Raw genomic sequence first — 22,415 nt, 5'->3', positions numbered from 1 at the left:
ATGCAGTTTCGTCTGCATCATACACCTACTCAGGACTGAGGTGCCATCAGCTACGAATTTCACAAATTTGTCCACATACTCGGCTGCTCCTTCATGGTTTGCAGACCGCTTTTCTCTGCACACTTTATTCATGGAAATTCCATGATGCTTCTTGAATCTTTGAAGCCAACATTCACAATAGTCATGCCCATGTTGTGATTTAAGTTCTTTATGGAACAACTTAGCCTGGTCCATTATCATGCTACCTGACAAGTCCACTCCATCACTCTGACATTGTCGAAACCATTCCATCATCACTTGATCGTGCTTAGTACTCTTACCATCTTTCATAATTTTTCTAATTGTCATTTGCTTCTTGGAATCTCTGTCTGCATAGAATTTCAATATTTTCTCCCTTTGCTTCTTATCATAAACAGTTGATGAACCAATACTGTAAATGTCGCACAGCTTATGCGCCTAAACACCACGGTCTATTTTTTTCAGCAGTTCTACTTTATCGTGGATCGATATGGACTGGTGCTTATGTTTGACACCATGACTGATACTCTCATATGTCTTAGAAGCCATAGCTAGGGTTGAATTTAAGCAAAATAAGCTAAGAATCTCACAGAATTGCAGTATCACCACCAACAAGTGCAGTGTAAAGAATGTAAATAAGCATGCCCTACACACAATGCCATCTGTGGCCACCCAGTAAACTAGTCTGGTGAACATGGTAAGTTCCCTCACATAATTTTGTCCAGACTAAAGGAGGTGCTGAACCATCAGTTGCTGGAAATTTGGTGTACCTGTATATATACATAAACACACATACCCATACACATACATATCAACATATACACATATACATACACAGACATATACATATATACATATGCACAAATTCATACATGCTTGCCTTCATCCATTTCCAGGGCAGAAAACGGCATTGCCCCCGTGTCAGTGAGGTAGCACCAGGAAAAATGACAAAAAAGGCCTTTAATTGTTTCTTGCCTCTTACACCACTGTTTCCTATGCCCAAGTGTTTTAAATGCCCTAGATGGCACCCTTGCATTCAACTACTGGAGGCAGCCTGGACCATATATGACGCATCAGCAGTTAATGATTTAATGATAACGTTTCAGTTTCTGCCAATCTCCAAGTCTGTAAAAATGTATTGACACAAGAAAATTATTTGTCAAAAAGGAAGGCCATAGCAAGAGCTATTGAATTGTCCTAAGGAAAGAGGAGAAGGCTGAGTATGAACACAAGGGCATAGGAACAATGGAGAAAAATATGAATGTGCCACATAAGTTTACAAAACCACCAGACAAGGGCACACCAGCAAATTTATAAGAAAAGAGAACATTAACATACCTAATGAGAGGAAAATCAAGTGAGGTACAGCATCAAATAAATGAAACTTGAAATGAAACCTGCTAATAGGGCATGTACTCATCAAGTAAAAGCACTAGGGCTGCTAAAGTAGGAAAGTTTTCAAACTGACAGTCTTTAAACAAATATTATGGGTTGTTAGAAATGTTAACTGGTTAGAATAGGGGTGGTCTTATAGTAGTATATATGAGTTTGGATGAGCTTGATGTGATTATGGGGATAAACTACAACTCAGGGACAAGAGATCTCTGGTGGCAGGAGGTGATGGAGGCAAGGATGTTGCAGAAGTTTTTCCCTAGACTCTCAGATGACGTGCAGGTGATGGTTGGAGTGAGTTTGGAGGATTAGTATATTAAGCACTTCTTGATAGGCCTACAAGACCCTGGGACCTAAAACAATTCCTCTTGTGTTTTTCTGCTCTTTTCTAATAGTTTTCTGCATGAATGTATGGGGAGGAGTTGAATATGATTTAGAATATAGCAAAAAACAAAGTTGGCAAGGTTGGAGGAGAACCTATGAAATGCAACATATGGAGATTCCTTTTTCAAGAGATGCTCCCATATTCTGTCCTTTTATTTTCCCTTCATTTTTCCACGGTATTACTTTCTGTTAATTGGAGTTTGAATGTCTTTAATTTCATACATGGCAGAAACCTCAGGTGGTGGTATGTAATTCTTTGAGTAGTTGAAAATTTTTTTGCTTGTCCAGTAATGAAACAAATTTAATGTTTTATAGGGTGTACCGTCTGCTGTGATATCAGATGCTCGTAGTGAGCTAATGAAAGCTATCCAGGCAGCAGGGGGTGCTGGAAAAGCAGTACTAAAGAAAAGCAAGGATCGCAAAAGAGAGACCAAGAAAAAAGAGGTAAGTCAGAAGTATGAAATATAATTATTGTTTTGATCTTCATAGCTATTCCTCCTACTGTATTTAAGATTGATTAGAGATTCTTAAAGTTTTAATGTAATACATTTCAGGTGACAACAGCAGGAGCCCCAGCAGGAGACCTCATGACTGATTTGTTTAACCGACTCTCACAGCGACGGAAAGTAAGTTAAGGCATGTCTATAATGTGATAATGATTTGTGTTAGAATTAGCTTATTTTCTCCAGGGCTAGTTTGTCCAATTAGTTTTGAAAGAATTTTTAAGATCCCTGAGGATAGAAACCTCCATCCCCCTTGCTCTCTGGTGAGGTAAAAGCCTCTCACCCTTCTTAAGCCTCCTAAACAATATCTGTGGCCTTCAGCTCAGTCCAGGTCTGCCCATCTGCTAATCAGTAACCTTTACACTGTGATGATGGTATTGCCCACTGGTTGACATACTTTTCATTCTCTTTGCCTCATATTTTATAAAATGAAAGAGATAATGATGAGTGTTCAAATTATAGTGAAATTAGTTTGTTGAGTCTACCTGGTAAGTTATATGGAATAGTGGTGATTAAGAGATTGGTAGCATGCCCAGAACTTTAGACTGGGGAGGAATAATGTAAATTCAGGTGTAGTTGAGGATGTGTGGCTTCAAAAGACTGGGACATCAGAACGTATCCTCACCTTGAACCTTTTAGATGCCTTTGACCAGCCCCAAAGCCAATACACTGGGTGTAGAATGGAGAATTCCAGTTGGTCGATGGAGATTCTTCTTTGTTACTTATCATTCAAGAAATCCCTACAGATATTTTATCATTATTTCTAAGGAATATTGTGTAGTTAAACTTGTACATATCTCTTTAGAACTTTTCTATCTAGTGTAGAGAATCCCTGTTAATTTTAATGAAGTTAGGACAGGAATGTAGAAGGCGGGCTGTTTCTTGTCTCTACAGGAAGGCTAGTTGCTGATCCTTCAGTCCACTTCAGTGTTCTTCCTTTCCCAGTAAGGCTTTCCAAAATCTGTAGAACTAGATTGTCTAGACCTTTTATGGTAAATACAGTGCCATTCAGTCCAAGGACCCCTGAGAAGTGCAAGGACGAGCCATGAAGTTGGGGATGCCTTTACTCCCGACTGCAGCAAGGCAGTACTAGTATGTGCTGTTAACCTAATTTTCTGGTATGAAGAGTAACAGTACTCACATTTAAGCTCTTACTGGACACAAGATAATTGCCTTTAATTGATCCTGTTGAAGCAGTAACAGAATATGCTAGATTTCCATTCAAAACAGTTCCTTATTAGAGTGCTTGTTTTGAAAGTGTTTCCTAAATTGTCACAATATAGTGAAAACAAGCTTCCTCTGAGTTGGGGGGTCTGCTCCTCTTAAGGTTTTTGAAAGTCTGACTCATGGACATTTCACCTGCCACCTTCTTACTGTTTAAGGCTATGGGTAGGAAATATTAAGTAGACAGTTGGAACAACTAGAGGATTAGTTCTTTATACATGTACACCACCGATATTCTGACACTCTTGGTTTCATAGCCTTGTCGGATTAACCATTTCGCCAAACCAGCTGTGGTCACAAAATAATAATTCATCAACACACCTGTAACCCACTAATTATACATCTCCCATGTGTCGAAAGTATACCATGGACTGCTAGGAATTTAAATGAACAAATATTAAATAGATTAGATAAATAAATGAAATAATGCAGTTTCATCTGCATTATACTCCTGCTCAGGACTGAGGTGCTTGTCAGCTACGAGTTTCACAAATTCATCCACACACTCGGCAGCCCCTTCATGGTTTGCAGACTGATTTTCTCCACACACTTTATTCATGGAAATTCCGTGACACTTCTTGAATCTCTGAAGCCATCTTTCACTATAGTCACGATCATGTTGTAATTTAAGTTCTTTATTGAACAACTTATCCTGGTCCATGATCATGCTACCTGACAAGTCTACTCTATCACTCCAATGCTGTCGAAACCATTCCATCATCACTTTATCATACTCACTACTCTTACCATCTTTCATTGTTTTTCTAATCATAAATTTGCTTCTTGGAATCGCTGTCTGCATAGAATTTCATTATTTTCTCCCTTTGCTTCTTTATGTCATATGGAGTTGATGAGCCAATACTGTAGATGTCACACAGCTTATGCACAAAAACACCACAGTCCATTTTTTTTACAACAGTTCTTATTTATCTTGGATTGATATGGACTGGTGTTTACGACTGTCACCACGACTGACACTCTTGTATGTCTTAGAAGCCATAGCTAGGGTTAAATTTAAGTTAAATAAGCTAAGACTCTCACAGAATTGCAGTATCACCACCAATGAGTGCAGTGTGAAGAATGTAAATAAGCACACCCTACACACAACGCCATCTGTGGCCGCCCAGTAAACTAGTCTGGTAGCCGCAGTAATTTCAGGTTACCTCATGCAGTTTCATCTGGACTAAAGTAGGTGCCAAACCATCAGTTGTTGGGAATTCGGTGGTGTACCTGTATACACTTTCTTTCTCATCATATGGATGAGCAGGAGATAGCTTCAGTCATGTCCTTGTTAGATTCCTATTTTGTTTTCTTTTTTGAAGGCTCCAGTCACGGACAAAAGTCTTCTTCAAGACCGGGCCTTAATTGAAATATAGAGAAAATTATGAGATGGAAAAAGAAAAGACAAGGGAAAGTATTTACGAATTTTAGAAGAAAAGAAAAACCTATCATTTGAAAGGTGCCAAGTCATAGATATTGGGAGACATGAGAAGGTAGAGAGTTTCAAAGCTTCGACATGTAGGGGAAAGAAGCAGGCATCAAATGGCCCACCATTGAGTTGCTGATGGCCTCACAATAATCATGTAACACAGCAGCTTGCCAAGTATTACATGGTCTAGCTAGTGGTGTGAGCCCAAAAGCAACCAACTCGCAGGAGCAAAAACCAAAGTATTACCTATAGAATAGGGGAAGTGCATCAACATTGCAGCGAAGGGCAAGGGGGTCACGTTTAGAAGTTAGCCTGGGACAGTTTATAAGTTGGACCACTTTCAACAACTCTCTCAAGTTAGGATGCAGAGCTGGAACCACCCCAAATGTGAGAGCACTACTCCATACAAGGATGAATTAATTCCTTGTATTAATGGAGCAACTGATCATAAGAATTTTCAACATCTAAACAGAAGACCCAGTTTCTTAGAGGCAGACTTATTATTCCTATAATGTGGGGTTTCCAAGAGAGTGGATGTTACAGTAATTACAAGTATGTTCATTGAGTCAAAAGATGGAATAACAGAACCATCAAAGGAGAAATGAGAGTTGTGGGGAAATTTTGAATGAGAGATGGGTAGAAATTGTGTCTTGGAGGTATCAAACATGATAAGATTTTGTGTACCTCACTGAGATATCCTGTCCAAATCTGAGTTTATTGAGGAAGCTGTCAAGATGAGATGCAGATTGAGTGAGAGAAGAGGGAGCAGAATTGAAGGATGTAGATGAATGCAGTGTTGAGTCGTGGAGAGAAAATTGTTGAAAAAAAATATTCTTAGGGGATAGGACAGAATCTTGAGGGACACTACTGCTGGTGGAGAAAAAAGGGAGGTTGATCCATCAACAACCATAGAGATAGATCAGGTGGAGAGGAAGCTAAATATAAAGGAGCAAAGTGAGGAAGCCAAAAGAGGAGAGCTTAGAGATGAGACTGCGATGCCACACTCTGTCAAAAGCCTTAGATATATCAAGAGCAACTATACATGACTCCCCTAAGTCTTTCAAGGATAATGACCAGACATTAGTAAGATAGGAAAGAATATAACCAGTGGATCCCACCTTATGGAAGCCATACTGGTGATCAGAGAGAAGACTGATTTTCAAGGTGTCTAAGGATATGGGAGTTGAGGAGGGATTCAAAGACTTTGGAAAGGGTAGATGTCAAAGCAATAGGATGATGGTTAGAATGGTTAGAACGGTCACCCTTCTTAGGGATGGGATGTATTAATGCATGCTTCCAAGAAGAAGGAGAAAGAATACTTCCCACTAAAGGCGACGGGAGCGGGGGGGCTAGAAACCCTCCCCTCCTTGTATTTTAACTTTCTAAATGGGGAAACAGAAGAAGGAGTCATGTGGGGAGTGCTCATCCTCCTCGAAGGCTCAGATTGGGGTGTCTAAATGTGTGTGGATGTAACCAAGACGAGAAAAAAGGAGAGATAGGTATATGTTTGAGGAAAGGAACCTAGATGTTTTGGCTTTAAGTGAAACGAAGCTCAAGGGTAAAGGGGAAGAGTGGTTTGGGAATGTCTTGGGAGTAAAGTCAGGGGTTAGTGAGAGGACAAGAGCAAGGGAAGGAGTAGCACTACTCCTGAAACAGGAGTGGTGGGAGTATGTGATAGAGTGTAAGAAAGTAAACTCTAGATTGATATGGATAAAACTGAAAGTGGATGGAGAGAGAGGTGCATATGCACCTGGGCATGAGAAGAAAGATTATGAGAGGCAAGTGTTTTAGGAGCAGCTGAGTGAGTGTGTTAGTAGTGTTGATGCACGAGACCGGGTTATAGTGATGGGTGATTTGAATGCAAAGGTGAGTAATGTGGCAGTTGAGGGAATAATTGGTGTACATTGGGTGTTCAATGTTGTAAATGGAAATGGTGAAGAGCTTGTAGATTTATGTGCTGAAAAAGGGTTGGTGACTGAGAATACCTTGTTTAAAAAGAGAGATATTCATAAGTATACATATGTAAGTAGGAGAGATGTCCAGAGAGCGTTATTGGATTATGTGTTAATTGATAGGTGCACAAAAGAGAGACTTTTGGATGTTAATGTGCTGAGAGGTGCAAGTGGAGGGATGTCTGATCATTATCTTGTGAAGGTGAAGATTTGTAGAGGTTTTCAGAAAAGAAGAGAGAATGTTGGGATGAAGAGAGTAAGTGAGCTTGGGAAGGAGACTTGTGTGAGGAAGTACCAGGAGAGACTGAGTACAGAATGGAAAAAGGTGAGAACAAAGGACATAAGGGGAGTAGGGGAGGAATGGAATGTATTTAGGGAAGCAGTGATGGCTTGTGCAAAAGATGCTTGTGGCATGAGAAGCATGGGAGGTGGGCAGATTAGAAAGAGTAGTGAGTGGTGGAATGAAGTAAGATTATTAGTGAAAGAGAAGAGAGAGGCATTTGGATGATTTTTGCAGGGAAATAATGCAAATGACTGGGAGATGTATAAAAGAAAGAGGCAGGAGGTCAAATGAAAGGTGCAAGAGGCGAAAAAGAGGGCAAATAAGAGTCGGGGTGAGAGAGTATCATTAAATTTTAGGGAGAATAAAAAGATGTTTTGGAAGGAAGTAAATAAAGTGCTTCAGACAAGGGAACAAATGGGGACATCAGTGAAGGGGGCTAATGGGGAGGTGATAACAAGTAGTGGTGATGTGAGAAGGAGTTGGAGTAAGTATTTTGAAGGTTTGTTGAATGTGTTTGATGATAGAGTGGCAGATATAGGGTGCTTTTGTCGAGGTGGTGTGCAAAGTGAGAGGGTGAGGGAGAATGATTTGGTAAACAGAGAAGAGGTAGTAAAAGCTTTGCAGAAGATGAAAGCCGGCAAGGCAGCAGGTTTGGATGGTATTGCAGTGGAATTTATTAAAAAAGGGGTGACTGTATTGTTGACTGGTTGGTAAGGTTATTTAATGTATGTAGGTGACTGGCGGAATGCTTGCATAGTGCCATTGTACGAAGGCAAAGGGGATAAGAATGAGTGCTCAAATTACAGAGGTATAAGTTTGTTGAGTATTCCTGGGAAATTATATGGAAGGGTATTGATTGAGAGGGTGAAGGCATGTACAGAGCATCAGATTGGGGAAGAGCAGTGTGGTTTCTGAAGTGGTAGAGGATATGTGGATCAAGTGTTTGCTTTGAAGAATGAACATGAGAAATACTTAGAAAAGCAAATGGATTTGCATGTAGCATTTATGGATCTGGAGAAGGCATATGATAGAGTTGATAGAGATACTCTGTGGAAGGTATTAAGAATATATGGTGTGGGAGGTAAGTTGTTAGAAGCAGTGAAAAGTTTTTATCGAGGATGTAAGGCATGTGTACGAGCAGGAGGAAGAGAGGAAAGTGATTGGTTCTCAGTGAATGTTGGTTTGCGGCAGGGATGCATGATGTCTCCATGGTTGTTTAATTTGTTTATGGATGGGGTTGTTAGGTAGGTGAATGCAAGAGTTTTGGAAAGAGGGGCAAGTATGCAGTCTGTTGTGGATGAGAGAGCTTGGGAAGTGAGTCAGTTGTTGTTCGCTGATGATACAGCACTGGTGGCTGATTCGGGTGAGAAACTGCAGAAGTTTGTGACTGAGTTTGGTAAAGTGTGTGAAAGAAGAAAGCTGAGAGTAAATGTGAATAAGAGCAAGGTTATTAGGTACAGTAGGGTTGAGGGACAAGTCAATTGAGAGGTAAATTTGAATGGAGAAAAACTGGAGGAAGTGAAGTGTTTTAGATATCTAGGAGTGGATTTGGCAGTGGATGGAACCATGGAAATGGAAGTGAATCATAGTGTATGGGAGGGGGCGAAAGTTCTGGGAGCGTTGAAAAATGTGTGGGAGTCGAGAATGTTATCTTGGAAAGCAAAAATGGGTATGTTTGAAGGAATAGTGGTTCCAACAATGTTATATGGTTACGAGGCATGGGCTATTGATAGAGTTGTGCAGAGGAGGGTGGATGTGCTGGAAATGAGATGTTTGAGGACAGTATGTGGTGTGAGGTGGTTGGATTGAGTGAGTAATGAAAGGGTAAGAGAGATGTGTGGTAATAAAAAGAGTGTGGTTGAGAGAGCAGAAGAGGGTGTTTTGAAATGGTTTGGTCACTTGGAGAGAATGAGTGAGGAAAGATTGACAAAGAGGATATATGCGTCAGAGGTGGAGGGAACGAGGAGAAGTGGGAGACCAAATTGGAGGTGGAAAGATGGAGTGAAAAAGATTTTGAGTGAGCGGGGCCTGAACATGCAGGAGGGTGAAAGGCGTGCAAGGAATAGAGTGAATTGGAATGATGTGGTATACCCGGGTCGCCGTGCTGTCAGTGGATTGAACCAGGGCATGTGAAGCGTCTGGGGTAAACCATGGAAAGTTTTGTGGGGCCTGGATGTGAAAGTGAGCTGTGGTTTTGGTGCATTATACATAACAGCTAGAGACTGAGTGTGAACAAATGTGGCTTTTGTTGTCTTTTCCTAGCACTACCTCGCGCACATGCGGGGGGAGGGGGTTGTTATTTCATGTGTGACGGGGTGGCGACAGTAATGAATAAGAGCAGACAGTATGAATTATGTACATGTGTATATATGTATATGTCTGTGTGTGTTTATATATGTATGCCTTGAGATGTATACATATGTATATGTGCTGTGTGTGGACGTGGATGTATATACATGTGTATGTGGGTGGGTTAGGCCATTCTTTCATCTGTTTCCTTCCGCTACCTCGCTAACGCGGGAGACAGCGACAAAGTATAATCAATATGAATAAATAGAACAGATGAGCAAGCACAGGAGCAAAACCAGAGGCACACTCTTTTATGCATGGGGATGGATGCCATCTGGACCATAAGCATGTCTTGTGTCCAGAGAAAGAAGTGCTTTTCAGACAGTCTGAAGAGATTACGGTAAGAGGCATAGGATTATTAAGAGGGGTGTCTTGGGGTGAAGGAATGTTAGTCATTTACGGTGGAGTTGTAGGAGAAACAGGAACCAAAGAGAGTTGCTTTTTCTATGGGGTAGACAGCTATAGTACCGGTACGTCTGATTGGAAAAGTGAAGAAAAGGTAGAGTGACAGAAGTTGTTAGAAATGACCTTTGCTAAAGACCAGAAAGGCCTCTAAGTGGATGAAGAGGAGAGCTTATTGCACTTCCTTCGAACAAAGGAATGCTTCCCCTCACAGGTGACATGCTTGCAGTGATTACAGGCAGTGATAAAAGCTGAATGGGAACCAGAGGGAGGAGAGTTTTCCAAGCCAGTTATACCCAACCCCTTGCCTGAATGGCCTCAGAACAGGAATGGTTTAACCATGGATTGGAGGAAGAGGGGATAAATGCTTCCATTCCTGCAAGAATAACCTTTGCTATGCATTTGGCAGAGACAGAAGCTTCACTGCCTAAGAGAAAGTAATTTACCCAAGACCCAAGAAAGTCAGAAAAGAAGTTATGCAAGTTATTCCTGTCAGCTTTGTTGAGGTGCCAGAATTTACACTTAGAAGGGGCTGCTGGAGGGGAAGGTTCCATTAGAATAGATACATTTATGAGAGTGTCATCAGATGAACCTCTTGGGGGTGTGATTGTGTATTTATAGTGTGATGGAGTAGAGGTGGAAAACAAATCCCAAATATTAGAAGAGTGGTAAGTTGGGAGATAATTCACTCTAAATCATTGCAAATAGGGAACATGAGGGCTTCGATTCCTCCACCATCTGTATAGGAGGAATTTTTCGAAATAAGCCTTACTGTAAGCCCTTTCAGCTGGCAGTTGCACAAACAGTTCGGGAATGATGGGCACTTAATGTCACCTTTACCATTCAGTCCATCTTGAGGGGAAAAACCTCCTTCCTTTATAGGGACCAAGGCTAATTACTAATAGTCAAAGTTTATCCAACCCTCAAGGAGTTTGCAGAGTACGGGTCTGCACCTTGTCAAGGTTTGTGTCCATGATAACACTGAGATAGGTAATCAACTGGATCATTTGTTGTAGGGTGAGACAGCAGGTAGACTTCATCTATAAATGGATACCCTTTTACCAACCAGTGTTTCTCCATTGTTCTACAAGGGACAGTGGCTCTAGTTGTGGTGTGGAACTGTTGAAAGTGGATCTAATTCTGCTCAGTAAATCTTTAGAAAGTTCTCCCCAAAAATTGTTTGGCTTCTCAGGGTTAGTGAGTTTTTAATTAAACCCTAAGTGAGAAAGAAATTCATGGTGCCAGAACTTCAGTTATGCAGTCCCCTCAACTGTTTCCAGAAGAGTTACTAGACTACCCTACAGAGGGTAGGGCATTCAGTATCTAATCAACAAGGTTTAGAACTTGAAATTATAGATTTACTCACTCATTTAAGCCTGAGCCAGAAAAGTAAGCATGGGACAATTCCTTGCCTCGTAATGCTCATACATATTTATACATATTTAGTCAGATACCATAATATCAGTCAGTCTTGGAGCCTTTTCTTCTATTCCTAGTGATTTAGAATATTCTGGGATTTCTGAAACTTTCTTCAGCATTTTACTTGTAAATCTGAAATGAGTACCTTTGGTTCCTGATGTTAAGGGTTTTAGAATTAACTTGTTTGGGACCTACCTGAAATTTCTTCTCTCTTTTTTTCAGTCTAAGTAGAAGGATAGTAAAGGTCTTGATGCTGTTAAAAGTTAAGGAATTTTCAGCCTATCCAGCCACAAAAACTGTATTTGTAAGAATAATTTGTCTTGGGTTAAGATTTTCTAACATGGGGTTTTGGAAGTCAAGTATATATGCTTTGAATACCTTTAAGCTGAAAACTGTTGTGGAAGTATGCCTTGAGATCTGAGATTAGCAAGGGGACTGCTCTACTTTCTGGTTTGCTCAGGCAGTTTGAATCCCTTCTCCAAGGGACTGTTTTGTTTGGATTAAAGATTGGTTTTGTTGATCCAACCTGGTCTTTTTGTTAGAGCCATATCGGGAAGTTACTTCCACTAGCTTTTCTACAGGGAGCTTTCCTGAAGGAGTTTTCTCTGTACCATACTCTTGTCTAGACACCAAAGGTCAGTCCTTTAGGAGTTGCAAGGTACAAGATTAATAATGTGACACAGGATATCCTTTGGATAAGTTCATTGTCATCTTTCTCTGAGTTATTAAGTCTTTTCTATAACCCTCCACCTTGATGTTGTTATGGTATCATAGATCATGGTATAAACAAACCCTGGAGAGAAAAGTTATTTTGAAGACGTAAGGCTGTTTTCCTTCAGCGAATGTTTCATACTTTTGTTTCCTGCTCAACTTACCCCCTTTTTTGAAAAACATTCTCTTATTTGACAGTGGTCACTGTTGGTGTGACACCTTTGTTCTAAGAATTATGAGATAGTTTGCTTGGTGCAGTCTGGCAGCCACCTGGTAGGCAGCTGATGATTGGAGGGGATAGTCGAAAAACAAGCTATTGCTGTCACTGCTCTTTGTGTTTTTTGAAGGGAGAGAGAAGTTAACCTCACTAGAAGGTGGGTGGTTAGAGGCTTCTAACTCCTGGAGTTTCCCTTATAGTTTACAAGCAGGTGATGTAGAAAAATTATTCATCATATTTCAAAACTTAATTGACAATCATCAACAGTCAAAGTCTGTAAGTAAATAACAGTGTATTATTATTTTAACAGGGAATTTCTGGAACTCAAAAAGACGTTGCTAATGTTGTGGATTCGAAAGCAACAGATAGCAGTGGAGGTATGTCAACCATGGAGAAAATGTCGGCTATTATACCACCACCTCCTCTAGCACATGAAACCACAGACAATGAGGGGGAAGGTAGTGATGGTGACTGGGAGTGAAAAGCTCTTTTGCTATAATGATTACTGTATCACCTTTGTATAAATTTTTATCATACATTTACTATCATCAACCTCACATTAACCATGGTAAATGATGCACATTTTTCTTAAATTATGACCTATTGCCCATTAATAGTTTTATTTAGAACACAATGTAATACTTTTCCTGAAGAAATATGATTATCAACAAAGCTTAACTAGACAAATAAGGTATTAAAGCTCTTTCAGTCAGTAAGATTAATTCAAATAACTAGATCTGTAGTTTGTAGTAATATTTATTATTTTCCAGATTATGTTGCAAACTTGTTGACCCCTGAGGGTATTATATTCCTTAAGATAGACAGTATACTGTGTATGCTTATATTTGTGTTTACAATATCCTTCATCTCTTATACTCCATTCATATATCTGTAGATGTTCTATATGTATTTTCTTGCATAGCAGCAGGTTTTTTTTATATGAGATCTACATATGATACTATGATACTGTAATATCTCATTACTGTTCTTCATTTTTCACCATTTGTACTCACACAACCATCACATTCTATCCTTACTTCAGAAGTTGGTCTTCTCACTTATATTCACTATCACAATCACTGTTTTTACATACATCCTTTCAGCATCTCTATACCAATCCACAACCTCATCCTTTACTTTTTGTAATCACTCCTCTCCCTATACCATATATCACTTAGCCTCATTTCTTCCTATGTCTTTTCTCCTTACTTTACACAAGCTGTTTACCTGCCCTGTGGGCTAGCACAGCTAAGTCTACCTTAATTGGGAAAGTGTGCCTGTGGCATAAGTTCCTAGGGGTACAACCCCACCCTGACCCTACCCAACCCCTATTTACCCAATGGACAGGGAGAGCTAGGTATATCTTCATCCGCATGGAAGCTAAGAGTACCTATACAGTCTGGCGTTCAACCTCCATAGAGTTTCGGTGAGAGAGAAAGAGACATTTATATATGCTACATGGGAGGGCAGCAACCCTCCATTTTGCTGCTGCATATGGTCAGATTTTTTTTCCTGTAGCCTGTAGAATGATGTATAAAATATGTGATGTGTGGCTTGAGAAATTGATCAAGTTTGATTTGATTAATTGCATTATGGGTAAACAAGAAACAAAGTTAAGCAAAACAGGGAAATATTTGGAAGAAAGGAAAATGATTTTAAAAGAATTGTAGTACAGTATTATGTCAAACATATCAACCTTTGTATTGGCTCTTATTTATCAGATCTTATTTGGTATAATAAAAACAGGTTTATGTTACCTGTTTTAAACAGCCTTTTATTGTGCTGGTTCAGTTTTTGATCTGTATATATAAATGTAAAATATAGTTCTAAACTCTGATTGCTCATATCATGTTTAAATCATGTGAATTAGAATTTTACATATCTTGTGGCAGTTGCAGCTACTCAGTTAAAAGTGGCTGACTAGTTCATAAAGGTTGCAAACCTCTGTGCTACATCTATAGTAAGAAGGAAATAATAGGAAGACTCAGCTTCATTACAATATGGTATTTATAGTTTTTCAGTACAATATTGTATTTGCAGTTTTTCAGTACAGTAAAAGGTTGAACCAACATCTCTGCTAGACCTCACCACTCATAAAAGCACATTTTCTTTATCAGCAGGTTCCTCACCAGCATCTGCATATCATTCAACTCTTTTCTGGTATCTTATTCTTCTTATCCCTCAAAGCTTTTTGAGCCTCTCACAGTCCATACATATTTCCTCTGACACCAGTCACTTTGCCCACTCTACATACTAATGCAAATTCATGTTCAGTATTCTATAATTCTTATGCCTACTCAGCCTCAAAACTATATACAATAGACAACAGCCAGTATTGGTATTGACAAACAGAAATACCCTTCCAGCTCCATGTATAAAGATATTGTAAAACTAAGAAAACAGAAAGCACTTCCTTCACACCCATTTCTTAATCCTAAAACCCTCCTTGCATTCACACACATCCTTATCAGCTATACAGAAACCTTTTACTGCTTCTGGCAGAAATTACCTATTTGACAAGTACAGAGAGGGAGTTATAACACTTCCTTTATCAAAACTTTTTAGACTTTTATATAATGCCTCCATTCACAGTTTCATCGTATAGCTTACTCCTTTAAGTTCTAAACTACTGTGTACCATAAATTCAGTTTCATCACTTAGTTTATTCCATTCATCCACAACTCTGACAGTATAAAAAGTATGTATGTACATTGTTGGAATCCTCTTGCTTGTCGTTATGTTACACCTGAAAAGTCCCTTTCATCTACATTCTATCATCACTCCAAAACTTTTTAGAATTTAATATAGTGCCTCCATTCAGAGTTTCATCACATAGCTTACTCTTAATTTCTAAACTACTGTGTACCATACATTGTTTCATCACTTGATTTATTCCATTCATCCACAACTCTGACAGTATAAAAATTATGTATGTACATTACTGGAATCCTCTTGCTTGTTGTTATGTTACAACTGAAAAGTCCCCTTCATCTACATTCTATCATCAGTCCGAAAGAGTCCATCCTTTCTCTGTCACTAATTGTAAAGCTGGAGCCCTTAGAAAAGGGGTCTCTCTGGTTATATGATAATGATAGTAATAAATGAATGTGGCCTTTTTGTCTGTTTGCTTGGTTCTACCTCACTGAAGTGAAGGGTAACGATCCTGCTTCCTGTAGGGAAGGGTAGCAACAGGAATGGATAAAGGCAAGTAAGTATGAATATGCACATGTGTATATGTATGTATATGTCAGTGTATGTGTATGTATATGTTGCTATGAATATGTATGTATATGTGCGTGTATGGAAGTTTATATATATATATATATATATATATATATATATATATATATATATATATATATATATATATATATATGTATATATACATAAACTTCCATTTTATTACCATACATCTCTCTTACCCTTTCATTACTTATTCGATCAAACCACCTCACACCACATATTGTTCTCAGACATCTCATTTCCAGCACATCCACCCTCCTCCACACAACTCTATCTATAGCCCACACCTCACAACCATATAACTTTGTTGGAACCATTATTCCTTCAAACATATACTTTGTTGCTGTCTCCCCCACTCCCCTTACATTCTTTGCTCTCACCTTTTTCCATTCTGCATTCAGTCTCTCCTTGTACTTCCTCACACAAGTCTCCTTTCCAAGCTCACTTACTCTCAACACTCTCTTCACCCCAACATTCTCTTTTCTTTTCTGAAAACCTCTACAGATCTTCACCTTCGCCTCCACAAGATAATGATCAGACATCCCTCCAGATGCACCTTTCAGCACATTAACATCCAGAAGTCTCTCTTTCATGTGCCTATCAATTAACACGTAATCCAACAATGCTCTCTGGCCGTCTCTCCTACTTACATATGTTTACTCATGTATCTCTCTCTTTTTAAACCAGGTATTCTTAATCACCAGTCCTTTTTCAGCACACGAATCTACAAGCTCTTCAGCATTTCCATTTACAACACTGAATACCCCATGTACTCCAATTATTCCCTCAACTGCCACTTTACTCACCTTTGCATTCAAATCACCCATCACTATAACCTGGTCTCATGCATTAAAACCGCTAACACGCTCATTCAGCTGCTCCCAAAACACTTGGCTCTCATGGTCTTTCTTCTCATGCCCAGGTGCATAGGCCCCAATAATAACTCATCTCTCTCCATCCACTTTCAGTTTTATCCATATCAATCAAGAGTTTACTTTCTTACACTCTGTCACATACTCCCACAGCTCCTATTTCAGGAGTAGTGCTACTCCTTCCTTTGCTCTTGTCCTCTCACCAATCCCTGACTTTACTCCCAAAACATTTCCAAACCACTCTTCCCCTTTACCCTTGAGCTTCGTTTCACTCAGAGCCAAAACATCCAAGTTCCTTTCCTCAAACATACTACCTATCTCTCCATTTTTCTCATCTTGGTCACATCCACACACATTTACACTGGGAGATGTATAAAAGAATGAGGCAGGAGGTCAAGAGAAAAGTGCAAGAGGTGAAAAAGAGGGCAAATGAGAGTTGGGGTCACAGAGTATCATTGAATTTTAGGGAGAATAAAAGGATGTTTGAAGGAGGTAAATAAAGTGCATAAGACAAGAGAATGAATGGGAATGTCGATGAAGGGGGCTAATGGGGAGGTAATGACAAGTAGTGGTGATGTGAGAAGGAGATGGAGTGAGTATTTTGAAGGTTTGTTGAATGTGTTTGAGTGGCAGATATAGGGTGTTCTGGTCGAGGTGGTGTGCGAAGTGAGAGGGTCAGGGAGAATGATTTGGTAAACAGAGAAGAGGTAGTGAAAGCTTTGCAGAAGATGAAAGCTGGCAAGGCAGTGGAATTGGATGGTATTGCAGTGGAATTTATTAAAAAGGGGGGTGACTGCATTGTTGACTGGTTGGTGAGGATATTCAATGTATGTATGGCTCATGGTGAAGTGCCTGAGGATTGGCAGAATGCATGTATAGTGCCATTGTACAAAGGCAAAGGGAATAAAGGTGTGTTCAAATTACAGAGGTATAAGTTTGTTGAGTATTCCTGGGAAATTATATGGGAGGGAACTGATTGAGAGGGTGAAGGCATTTACAGAGCATCAGATTGGGGAAGAGCAGTGTGGTTTCAGAAGTGGTAGAGGATGTGTGGATCAGGTGTTTGCTCTGAAGGATGTATGTGAGAAAAACTTAGAAAAACAAATGGACTTGTATGTAGCATTTATGGATCTGGAGGAGGCATACAATAAGAGTTGATAGAGATGGTCTGTGGAAGGTATTAAGAGTATATGGTGTGGGAGGCAAGTTGCTAGAAGCAGTGAAGAGATATTATCGAGGATGTAAGGCATGTGTACAAGTAGGAAGAGAGGAAAGTGATTGGTTCTCAGTGAATGTCGGTTTGCGGCAGGGGTGCGTGATGTCTCCATGGTTGTTTAATTTGTTTATGGATGGGGTTGTTAGGGAGGTGAATGCAAGAGTTTTGGAGAGGGGCACGTATGCAGCCTGTTGTGGATGAGAGGACTTGGGAAGTGAATCAGTTGTTGTTCGCTGATGATACAGCGCTGGTAGCTGATTTCGGGTGAGAAGCTGCAGAAGCTGGTGACTGAGTTTGGTAAAGTGTGCGAAAGAAGAAAGCTGAGAGTAAATGTGAATAAGAGCAAGGTTATTAGAGATAGTAGGTTGAAGGACAAGTCAATTGGGAGGTAAGTTTGAATGGAGAAAAACTGGAGGAAGTGAAGTGTTTTAGATATCTGGGAGTGGATTTGGCAGCGGATGGAACCATGGAAGCAGAGGGAAGGGGGCGAAAGTTCTGGGAGCATTGAAAAATGTGTGGAAGGCGAGAACATTATCTCGGAAAGCAAAAATGGTTATGTTTGAAAGAATAGTGGTTCCAACAATGTTATATGGTTGCGAGGCGTGGGCTGTAGTATAGATAGGGTTGTACGGAGGAGGGTGGATGTGTTGGAAATGAGATGTTTGAGGACAATATGTGGTGAAAGGTGGTTTGATCCAGTAATGAAAGGGTAAGAGAGATGTGTGGTAATAAAAAGAGTGTGGTTGAGAGAGCAGAAAAGGGTGTACTGAAATGAGTTTGGTCACATGGAGAGAATGAGTGAGGAAAGATTGACAAAGAGGATATATGTCAGAGGTGGAGGGAACAAGGAGAAGTGGGAGACCAAATTGGAGGTGGAAGGATGGAGTGAAAAAAGAGGGTGAAAGATGTGCAAGGAATAGAGTGAATTGGAATGCTTTGGTATACCGGGGTTGACTTGCTGTCAGTGGATTGAACCAGGGCGTGTGAAGCATCTGGGGTAAACCATGGAAAGTTTTGTGGGGCCTGGATATGGAAAGGGAGCTGTGGTTTTGGTGCATTACACATGACAGCTAGAGACTGAGTGTGAATGAATGTGGCCTTTGTTGTCTTTTCCTAGCGCTACCCCACACACACTTGGGGGGGTGCCATTTCATGTGTGGCGGGGAGGCATCGGGAATGGATGAAGGCAGCACGTATGAATATGTACATGTGTATATATGTATATGTCTGTGTATGTATATGTATGTATACGTTGAAATGTATAGGTATGTATATGTGCATGTGTGGGTGTTTATGTATATATATGTATATGTGGGTGGGTTAGGCCGTTCTTTTGTCTGTTTCCTTGCACTACCTCGCTAACGCGGGAGACAGCGACAAAGTATACTATATAAATGAATTTATATTTTCATACTATTCCCCATTTCCCATGTTAACGAGGTAGTGTTAAGAGCAGAGGACTGAGCCTTTTAGGGAATATCCCCACTTGGCCCCCTTCTCTGTTCCTTCTTTTAGAAAATTAAAAAACGAGAGGGGAGGATTTCCAGTCCCCCATTCCCTTCCCTTTCAGTCGCCTTCTATGACATGCAGGGAATATGTGGGAAGTATTCTTTCTACCCTATCCCCAGGGATATATATATATACTTGCCCCTTGTTATGCAGCTATTTGAATCAGTGATATTTTGTCAAAGCTCATCAAAGTTATTGAAATGTTTTGTTCTAAATGTAAGTTGTTTCAGGTACAGTAATCTTAGAATAATGGCTGAGGTATTGTTTCTTTGACATTAAATCAGGGAGCTTTGCCAGACTTATTACTATATAAACATACATGAAAATTAAATTGTCCATTTTGATGAATTAAGGTAATAATGTTATCTAGGGTTGTCAGCACCTTCAAATATACTAGCATGAACTTGTGTACTGCATCATTTATTTATCTGATTTCATCTGTTTGATCATCTTATGAGCTTCTGTTCTATAAGTGAGCTTTTCTGAAAAGACATATGCTTTGAAGCTTGACACTAAAACAAGAATCCCAGCTAATTAGAAAGTTGTCATTGAATTTTTGGCTTGAGCTCTTCATTTTCTTGAATAATACCGTCCACAGTCATATTAGATCACTGTCTTGAGCAAGCAAGGGTTAGTGGAATCAAGATGGGCCTTAAAATGTTGCATATTGAAACATCGATATAGAAAAAGCTAATGCCCATATGTTTTACAGAATGCACAGTAAGTAATCATTGGACTGCCCATAAGGATATTGATTTCAGCACTCAGAGACAGAAGGCTTGAAGGACACATTTGCATATCACCCAACCACCCTGGTGATGTGTGCTGGTGGACCTTGCTTTTCCGTAGCCAGAACTTTTCTGGCAGTCAGCTAGTGCTTAAGCTTAGAGTCAGGTGATCCAGGTTGGGAATATTCAAATCTTATTACTCTTTCATATGGTACGCCTTCTTTATTATCCATATGCCTTCGAGCTTTTACCATGCTATTCCTTCTAATGGAAAAGATTTCTTTGTCCATGAAAAACAATTATTATGGAGTCATGATAGCTTGTTGTAGTAACACAGCTGTTCATTTCAGGGTCTAGCTTACCCAAATTGATAGAAATTTGAATTTGTCCTTCAAGTCTTCTTTGTCTGGGTGCAGAAAGTAGATTGTGCACCTAGATTTGGAATCATTTCATTGTTAGCTGAAGGGTGTTATCTTCAATATTTAATGAAAAGCATTTTAGAGTTGATAGTTACCTTGAAAACCTACACTGTGTCACTCTGCCTCAGATGTAAGAAATTGTTTACTGAAATCTGATACTGGAAGATATTTAAGGTGGCACTAATAGTGATTTATAAAGTTTATAAACCATATAGATTTCTTTTATTGAACCCATTTACTTTTCTTTAAATTTGTGTATGCTGGCTGTAAATCACTACTTGTAAAATATTTTTTTTCAGCAGGCTTTGAGTGTGACTTTCTCCTGATACATTAGAATTTATGGAATATTTTGCTTTAGAATTATATTATCTGATTCAGATTTATTAATTACATAGATATGTTTAGGTTTCCATTCTCATCAGTAAAATAAAGAGCAATATGCCACATATAGGTAGTCTATGCTTAACACTGACCTGTTGAACTTCATTTCACTATAATGTTGTTTGCAGAAAAATCCAGTCAAAATATGCCACTTACAGCATTGGAGAAGCTATCTGAATATGTTCAGGCAATTTTTCTTCCACCCAATACAACTTCTTTGTTGCAGCTTATTGATCAAGGAGTTATGTTTACATTTAAGACATTACTCATGTTGCACATTCTCACACTTCATCAGGGAAAGGGAATGAAACTAAGCCAACATTATAGGAGTTCTCTTATGGCTATAATATCAAGAAGGCCACTGACAACATTGGTGAACCAAGGCATGAAGTTATGCAGTCCATCTATCATTAATGGTTTGTAGGAAAAAAATCGGTTGAATGTGTTTTCTTTTTCCAAGGATCCCAGGAGACTGTGGCAGCAATTCAGCTCAGTATTATGAGGATGGCCAGACAGGTTTGGTTTGACTATACATAAGAGGTGGATGTGGTGGAGTCATTCAAATTTTATGGAGAGGATTGATTTAATCAAGATTTCATGCAGTTGGAACAAGAGAAAGCTGAAATAGAAATTGTAGCTGTTAAAACACCCCCTCATTCAACATTAACATCAAAAAGATTATCAAAGGTCTCTGATTACCTAAAGAAAACAATTTTCATTATTAGTGTAGATGATTCTGACAGGGAATACAGCTTCACACATAACAAGACCATAACAACTGGCATCATCTGCTACTTAAGGAGCTGTACAAGAACGCTGTCCAATGGTCTTTGGACAGTTATTTTGAATGTCCGTAGAACAGCCAAGATGAAGCAAGCATCCAGTCCTGCTCATTTGTCATGGGAACTCCACCACTCACAACTTAGCCAGGCTCCTTGCAGAATGTCTTAGAATCAAAACTTTTTCTGGTAAGCTCTAATTAATTGGCAGTTTTTGCTTTGTCTATTAAAAGGTGTATTTTAACTTTAGATATTTTAATCTCTCTCAAGGGTCAGTTTGTCCCATAAACCTTAAGAGAATCTATAGGATCCCCAGAGGTCAGAAACACCTTACCATCCTGCCCTCAGGTTAGGTAAATACCTTTCACCTGTCTCCAACCATCTTGGCCTGGACGTCTCACAAACAACTCAGCAATGACATCACTGACTTCCCTCATAATTCTAGGATCAACCATGCATGGATGTTATTCTTCAGCCTTCTGTTTATTCTGAATTTTTCATGTAGCCGAATTGATATATGTGACTTGTATATTTATTGAGTTATGGGTTGACCATTCTGAATGGTTGATAACACTTTTTTTCTCAACCCCCTCCAGCATCTTTTGTTCCCTGGTTCTGGTTTGTTTTTCTCTTCCCTGGGAGGCTTTCAGGGTATGGGTTCCTGAAGAGGGAAAACACACAGAAGTAAGGATCAGAACATTGTTTTCCTATAATGCCAACACTGACTCATACCCCAGGGTTGGATGTCAGTCAATCAAGCCTTTACTTCTTTGGCTCTGTCCGATTAACCTTGAATTGTGTTTTGGTAGACAAGGTTCTTGCATAGCTAAGTCCAGGGAGAAAGTTTTTTCCACAGACATTGTTTCTCACAGGGTTAAGAATACTGGGAGGAATGTACAGATGAAGATCATCCCCACTTCACCCATGAAGTCTGGCAGTCCCAGACATTGATCATTGTTGTGCATTAAAGCTGAAGGGGACCAGA

At 39.6% G+C, this 22,415-nt stretch overlaps 1 protein-coding gene across 5 annotated transcripts in view; it reads left to right on the top strand.

The window, feature by feature from the left end:
• LOC139754617 (WASH complex subunit 1-like) overlaps positions 1–20,482 on the top strand; it is a 98,365-nt gene extending 77,883 nt beyond the window's left edge. For all 5 annotated transcript variants that reach the window (XM_071672073.1, XM_071672076.1, XM_071672074.1 and 2 more), the window contains 3 exons: positions 2,110–2,238; positions 2,349–2,420; positions 12,594–20,482. In XM_071672073.1, coding sequence (XP_071528174.1) covers positions 2,110–2,238; positions 2,349–2,420; positions 12,594–12,764 — 372 coding nt within the window. In that variant the 3' untranslated portion in view covers positions 12,765–20,482. The remainder of the gene's footprint in view (positions 1–2,109; positions 2,239–2,348; positions 2,421–12,593) is intronic.
• The last annotated feature ends 1,933 nt before the right edge of the window (positions 20,483–22,415 follow it).

The sequence above is a fragment of the Panulirus ornatus genome, chromosome 17 (genome assembly GCF_036320965.1).
Source record: "Panulirus ornatus isolate Po-2019 chromosome 17, ASM3632096v1, whole genome shotgun sequence".
Classification (NCBI taxonomy): Eukaryota; Metazoa; Arthropoda; class Malacostraca; order Decapoda; family Palinuridae; genus Panulirus; species Panulirus ornatus.
This window is presented reverse-complemented; position numbering and strand designations above follow the sequence as displayed.